Source organism: Grampus griseus (assembly GCF_964374135.1).
Source record: "Grampus griseus genome assembly, chromosome: 8".
In the NCBI taxonomy this organism is placed as follows: domain Eukaryota; kingdom Metazoa; phylum Chordata; class Mammalia; order Artiodactyla; family Delphinidae; genus Grampus; species Grampus griseus.
Genome location: NC_139002.1, coordinates 110396956 through 110404415, shown reverse-complemented (window position 1 = coordinate 110404415; position 7460 = coordinate 110396956). Strand labels below are relative to the sequence as shown.

The following is a 7460-nucleotide window of genomic DNA, read 5'->3' as shown; positions in this document are numbered from 1 at the left end:
CAGTACCAGCTTTGCTTGGCACTATGGGTCTCGTCCGTGCTGAGACTCAAAGGCACTTCCTACACGGCTCCCGGCATCTCCCCCTTTTTTATTTTTTAAAAAGGCAGTATGCAATTCCACTTTGGTTTTATATACACTCTGGAGGGCAGCTTGAATTAATCGGATGATGACTGGATTATTTGAATTTCTCCTGTATAATCAGAGTCAATTACTCCAGGCAAAACTGTTAAGCCAGATAAGGAAGTTGAACTCCTACCAATAATTAAACCCATTACTCCTGGGGGCAATGGACCTTTAATCCCAGTTGGTATTTTTATAACTGGAGAGTCAGGAGTTAGTATTGTTGCGGAGGTGGCACAGAGGTCCAATCCTGCGCTGCCTGGGGTGGCCCTAAACAATTCATCGATTCCCCTGAGGGAAGAAAGGGATTGAGCGTCTGGTGAATGGCCCCTATTGTTTGTTGGGCCCGGGGTTGGGCCCGAAGTAAGTTTCCCGAATTAGTTCCAGCAGGTGTACCTGGAAAAACAGGTGCAGGAAATATTGGCATCTGAGCTCCAGCCTGAGGCACTGCAGAAACCCCATTAGGGGGAAGAATGTGTCCGTCCTTGTGATATTTACTCCTACACAATTTAGTCCAATGATTTCCTTTCCCACATCTTTGGCAAGGAGTCTTTGGGACCCCAACATTACCAGGAGATATCATTCTAACAGGACCTGCTGGAGGTATATTTTTATTAGGACATTCCCTACTAAAATGACCTGCGCCTCCACAAGCAAAACAATTATTTCCTTTTGGTCCCTTAGGGTTTTTTGTTTTTTGAACCATATTCATCATACATTGAGGAAGTGTTTCTCCCTTTAGGGCGGCTGCCAAAGCAATCCCTTGCATATAAGAGGGACCCACGTCAGAACATTGTTTAATAAAATCTGAAATGCTGCCAGTTTTTCTAATTGATCGAATCAAGTTCTGACAAACAGGATTGGCATTTTCGAAGGCTAATTGTTTAGCTAACATGTTAGCTGCATCCTCATCAGTTATTACCCTTTTTATCTCTGTTAGCAAGCGAGAAACAAAATCCTCATATGGCTCCTCAGGCTTTTGTTTTAAATCTGTTAAAGTGGAGGCTTTTCCTGGAGTCAAAGGCAAAGACTTCCAGGCATTCACTGCACACATAGTTACCTGCCATAAAGCCTCCTTTCCCATATGCATTTGCTGTTGGGCTGTATCATATTCTCCCTGGCCTAATAACATATCTTTAGTAATATTAAATTTATCCCTTTTCTTATTTAAAGCATGTTGCTTAGCCACCAATTCTTCATATTCTGTTTTCCAAAGCAAATATTGTCCTCCCGATAAACAGGCCTTTGTAACCTGAATCCAGTCACATGGAGTCATCCATCTATTTGCTAAGGCATCTATAAGAGTCATAGTATAAGGCGCCAACGGTCCGTAATCTACACAGGCCTTTTTAAGTTCTTTTAAAAGTTTTAGAGGCAAGGGATCCCAATATACATCATCATCATCAAAACCATCCTCAAAAATGACTGGAAAGCAGGCTGCAAAAGCATAATCATCATCTTCACCGTTTATTCTCCTATGCTTTTTATATTCGCCTTGGCTTTTATTAAAAGGTGGTGGAGGTGGTGGGCCCCTGACCTTTAAAGTTGGATGTCCTGACCTTTTTAAAGGGAGAAATGAAGAACTTAAAGGTGCGGGTGGGGCGGTCGGTAGACGACCCAAAGGGCGCATATCCTGTAAATTAGGCCTATTTTTCTTAGTTTCTTGCATTGAAAAAGCACCATGGGGTTCATACTTCCTTCTTTCATAATCATATGCAGCAGCATCTAAATCATCCTGATCTGCAGGAGGCAATTCACCATCAAAAGGAGGGTTCTTTAACAAATTAGGCTTAGTATCAGTAGGTGACTCATTTTCCTCCTCTGAATCATTGTCATTAAGGTTACAATCTTTTAAAGCTGCAGCCAAAACCTCAGTTTCTTTAGATGTTTTTGGGGAAAGTAATGGAGTACATTCATCTATTACTTCTGCAGGATATTTATATGGGTTCTTTTGACCTTCAGGCAAGGGAGCAATGCTCTCTCTAATAAGGTTCCATAAAGTAAAAGTATCTACTGGAACCTTCTCAGGTCCAAAATGACTGTAATATACTTGCAAAGTTTGCCCCACCTTTTGCCAGGTTTCTATATTAACTGTTCCCTGTTCTGGAAACCATGGGCATTGTTCCTGTACAAACTGAAAAAACTGAGTTAATTGCTTATTAGTTACCTTAATTCCTCTTCCATTTATCATATGTTTAACTATATCAATAAATAAGAGCCTCTCTTTGGACTCAGCGTGTCCCATCTTGACACCGCCTTACTCACCTTCCTAACCAGTATTCTTAACTGGGGGTCTGCAGCACCCTACGGTGAGACTCCTATCCGTCTGAAAAAAAAATAATACTTACCCCTTCAGGTCCCTGTTCGGGCGCCACTTGCCGAGGACCAGCCCCAGCTGGACAGGTTTCACCCAAAGGGGAGACGGAGTCGGCGTGGACAGAGCACAAGACACCTCAGAGGATGCAAGGATCTGACAAATTTATTTTTCACGATTCCAAAGTATTTATACTATAAAATAATCTCATTTTCAATCTTAACAACCTCATTCCCATGCCAAAAAATCTCTTACACAAGCCATAAAACAAAAGTAATTTACATCAACAGATTACATCAGCAGGTTAAACAGGTTAAATAATCTTCTTATCGCTTATAGTCTCTTTCATCCCCTGTGGCCATAAAACCTCCCCGCCACCATACCCAAGTGTTTCCTAACATATCTCTAACTCCCCAGGAGGGCCAAAACCCATTCAATTTGTCTTCTAAAGTAAGCTTTTGCCACACAAATGCTCCTATTGTATTTCCCTGAACCCAACGCCCTGGCCTGGGAGTGGGGATTTCAGGTGTAGCCATTAAGGGAGCCGGAGTAATCACAATCTTTTTTGGTTTTACCCTAAGTTGGGGTCTTTCCCTAAACCCTCCATCGGAGCTGGAAATATTTCCCAACACTAATAGCAATCCCATAAAAATCACCTTAAGCAAAAGCAGGGGGGAACAAGGGGAACCACGCAGAGGAGAGCTTTGCTTCTCCATATTTGTACCTGACAGTACCAGCTTTGCTTGGCACTATGGGTCTCGTCCGTGCTGAGACTCAAAGGCACTTCCTACACGGCTCCCGGCAGGCCTGCCCCCTCCCCCCACCCCTTTATACAGCAATTTATGGAGACAGAGCTGTCGACAGCTGAATTCAATAAAGTGCACTCATCTGTGAAGGTGCTGTGATGTCCCCTGCGAGGGGACACTGCTGTGAGTCCCCGGTTGCCTCGGGGAAGCACAGAGCGCTCAGCTGTGGGCTGACAACAGAAGCCCAGAGCAGAGCTGGTGACCCCGCCCCGGTCGACGGAAACCCCCAGAGGAAGGACCACTCCCTCCCACGCAAACGTGGCTGCCCTGCTGGGTGGAAGTGTTTCACAGACACTGGGGACCCTGGGGCATTGGGTGTGAGCCTGGGCTGTACATGGGGAGGTGGGGACCCGCCTCAGCCCAATACAGGGAGGGGCACCCCAGGCAGGTATTCCTGTCTCTGAGCCCCAGAGGGAGTGGGCGCAGGGGACGCACCCTACCAGCTGGCCCACCGCCCCCTGCACAGTATCCCAGGTGCGCTGTGCATCACCCAGGAGAGGCTGGAGGAGTCCAGGCGGCCACAGGCTGGTGCTGGGGCAGTGACCCTTCTCCACAGGCCCCTTGGGGATCCAGGCTCTTCTGGGCTCCCTCACGGGGCTGAGGTCCAGTTCTGTCCGGCTCTCATTGAATTCAGCACTCTTCACAGTGGATTTCCTTCCATCCTGGCACCTAGGACTCTAGACCCCAAACCCTCACAAGGCCCTACCTCGGGGGCTATGTAGGTTGGGGTCCTCCCTGGAAGACGGTGACTCAGACGAGGTTGCCCGCTCTCTCTTGGGTCCCACATGTGAGCTCGGGAGGCTCGGCCCCAGGGAAGCTGGTTCCCGGAGGAGGGGAGGCTGGAGGACCTGCCTCTCTGAGTCCAGGAAGGACACTCCCCCAGGCAGGGGGTGGGGGGACAGACGTATGACCCCAAACCCCCAAACCCCCGACCCCGGCTGGCTGACTAGGCACGTCCCACACCCCCCTGTCGGGTGGACAGCAGTCGCGAAGGGTGGGTGGCACTGACTGTAACCCCGTCAATCTTCACGGATTTGGGGTGAGGATCCTGCTAGGTGGCAGGCCAGCTTTGCCTGGAGTCTGGCCTGGAGGAAGTCTGCCCTTAGGATTCCTGAAGATGCCCCGCCCAGGTCTGGTCCCGAGGGAGTGAGGGCAGAGCAGGACAGACGCGCTCGGGGTGGGGGTGGGGGGAACGATCATCTCTCCTGGCCTCGCCCCTGGCTCCCTTCCTGAGCGCTGCTGGTCCGGGAAGCTTCCACCTGCCCAGCCCACCCAGCAGGGGTCTGAGTCGCTTGGGCAGCGCCCCCTGCCGGACTCCAGGGCTTTACTGGCTGCGGGCCCCTCCTCACCTTGGCGTCAGTCCTTCCCAATCCAGAGGGGCAGGTCTGCCAGCCTCCCCTCCTCCCGCACTTCCTTGGGGCTGTCCCCTCCCTGCTCACGTGTGACAGACCCCCGGGGAGAGGGGCTCCCTCATGGCCACCCTGAGACCCCAGCCCCTTGGCCATCTCCTGGAGTCGGGACTGCAGCTGGGGACAGATAAAGGGGCGTGGGTGCGGGTCGGGAGGGGATCCACAGCTGGGGTCGGGTGTCAGGGTACGAAGGGGAGGCTAGGGCCACCCCACCTCACACCGCACCTGCCCAGCTGGTTGTGGGCAGGGTCTGCCCTGGGGCACCCCAAGTGCCCACACATCTAGAGGCCTGACAGAACCAGGGATGGGGGCTGATTTCCGGGACAGGGCAGGGGTTTCTCCTCCTCCTGGGGGCTGTCTCTGCAGCGGTGGCCCGCGCACTCTTGTAGCCTTCCTGAGCTGACGGGGTCCTTGGGGCCATGGACCAGGAACAGCAAAGTGGAGACACATGTCAAAGGGTCTGCAAGGGAGCAGGGGAGCCACTGCGGACCTGGAATTTGCACACGTCCTGGCCGTCCTGGGACCACTTGGAACCTGTTGTCTTTACTCCCTGGAAGCCTCAGTTTAGCAGCCCATTAGCTGCTGACATGTGACCCACTGCCTGCTGGCACCGATCCCGCTTCGTAAACAAGCCCTGTAACTTCTCTGGAATGTCTTTGTTGTGTTTAGAACCCCCAGCGCTTGTACTTTCCTCGCAGCACGTCTGACTTGCTACTTGAATCTGCACTTCTCCGATTGCAAATCCTAAAACTCCAAATAAACTCTTTTCTTATTTGCGGGCTTCGTTTGTTTTGTTTTGTATTTTGTCAGCAGGGTCAAGGGTGTTCTGGACCTGGCATGACCCTTCCCCAGAGGAAGGCACCACCCCAAACCCCTGTCCAATTGCTGCTGCCCCAGCTCAAGGCCAAAAACAGGCAAAGCCTTAGGACTTGGCAGGTCCCACTCAGAGCAGCAGAGCAGATGGGACGGGGGGGAGGGGCTCAGTCTCAGGGGCAGGCTGGGACTCTCAACAGGGCCCCCTCCCCAGGTCAAAACACAGCACCCGGGCTTCCCTGGTGGCGCAGTGGTTGAGAGTCCGCCTGCCGATGCAGGGGACACGGGTTCGTGCCCCGGTCCGGGAGGATCCCACGTGCCGCGGAGCAGCTGGGCCCGTGAGCCATGGCCGCTGAGCCTGTGCATCCGGAGCCTGTGCTCCGCAATAGGAGAGGCCACAACAGTGAGAGGCCCAAGTACCGCAAAAACAAAACAAAACAAAACAAAAACACACAACACCCTCACATACAAATGCTTTATTTCATTCAGCTGTGGACAGATGCGTGTGTAAACTGCAGTGAAAAGGGGTGACTGCCTCGGGCTGCCGGCAGCTACTAGTTGCCTCCATAATCCTGCACGAGCTGGGAAACCGCTTGAAAAATCATCACGGAGCCAGTGGCGAAAACAACGATGAAGACGGTGATGAGAAGGATGCCCAGGACCAGGGCGCAGATGTTCAGGCACTTGGCGGTGGAGGCATAGCTCTGGGCCCCAATGACATCGCCCACCATCTTCCGGTCCCTAGACTGGGGGAGAAGAGACGGTGAGGGGTCCTGGAGCTGGGCCAGGTGACAGCCAGGTGCTGTGACTCAGGCCCTCCCCTGCTCGTCCCCCAGGGCCCGTTCACCCACATGGGGACCCACCCCTGCCCGTTCCCCGGAGCCCAAGCAGGACAGTGCCCGGTGGGCCCCCCTCCCCTCCTGGGGCCTCGATCTGCTTCCTCACGGACTCTCAGCCTCTCCGGGAGGCCCCAGGGCTCACCCTCCCTCTGCTCTGTCCCCTTTGCTGGCCACTCACCCCACCAGTGGTCAGTGCCCTTTCAGTACCTTTTTCTTTTCTGGACCAGACTCGAGGTCTGAATCCGAAGTGTGAAGGATGTAACTTCTCTAATGAGGCTGGGAAGGAGGACTTCCTGGGGTGGTGGAGACATAGCCCCCCATCCCCGTGTGTGCCCCTGCAGCCTCGCTGTGAACTCTCACTGGGAGTGATCCCCCAAGCCACACACACACAGAACAATTCACACAAGGGCTCTCCACACCCCACATGCCAGCCAGGCGGGGGGGCCTCTCCAGGCTCACACACCCTTCCTTGGAGAGCCCCCCGGGCGCCCACCCACCTTCACGGAGTAGGCGAATGCCACGAAGCCCAGGCAGCACCAGTTCATGAAGATCGTGTTGAACAGGGACCAGACGATGTGGTCGGGCACCGAGGTCTCGCTGCGGATGTTGATCACCGTGGTCGTCACGGGGGCCTGGCTCTGGGGAGCCCCCAGCATGGCCACCTCGTGCTCCTCCTTGAGCACCTCATAGTTCGGGGGGATCCCGCTGTGGGCACCACTGAAGAACGGTTGGGATGTGTGGTTCATGGTGGACATGAGGCAGCTGTGATCCAGGTGCCTGGACAATCTCAGGGGTCCTCCCTTTCCCCAGTAGTTTCGATTTCACTTAAGTTTCCTTTTCCTGGAAGTTGGGGAATTGGGGATGGGCTGGTCCTAGGAGGCGGGATGAGAACCTCCGAGTGTCAGGTTACACCAGCGTGAGTGGGAGGAAGGCTGAGGGCTTGGAGGGAGCTTCCCGTCCCAGAGGCTGGAAGGGGCAGGAGACTTTCCTTCTACCTTCCCAGGTTCTTGGTTGAGACCCCACTGTAATAAAAAGACAGTTTAACAGAAGAAAAACAAATAAAAGTTTAATAACATGTATACCTCCTGTATACATGGGAGAGACCCAGGAAAACTGAGTGACTCCCCGAAATGCTAAAGCCACCACCTTAACTGCCACC

At 53.0% G+C, this 7460-nt stretch overlaps 1 protein-coding gene across 1 annotated transcript; it reads right to left on the bottom strand.

Annotated features, from left to right (window-relative positions):
* Positions 1-5923: 5923 nt before the first annotated feature.
* Positions 5924-7140, bottom strand: LOC309826516 (interferon-induced transmembrane protein 3-like). The gene is made up of 2 exons (XM_082660725.1): positions 6799-7140; positions 5924-6208 (listed from the first exon to the last, which is right to left on the bottom strand). The coding sequence occupies exons 1-2, from the start codon at positions 7054-7056 to the stop codon at positions 6017-6019; spliced, it is 450 nt and encodes a 149-aa protein (XP_082516851.1). The 5' UTR covers positions 7057-7140; the 3' UTR covers positions 5924-6016.
* Positions 7141-7460: the final 320 nt, after the last annotated feature.

What these genes read in the sequence shown, in the direction of transcription:
- LOC309826516 (XM_082660725.1), bottom strand. Translation starts at nt 7,056, where the DNA reads ATGTCCACCATGAACCACACATCCCAACCGTTCTTCAGTGGTGCCCAC. An exon ending in CATTCGCCTACTCCGTGAAG is followed by an intron (nt 6,209 to 6,798) that starts GTGGGTGGGCGC and finishes CTTCTCCCCCAG; the next exon opens with TCTAGGGACCGGAAGATGGT.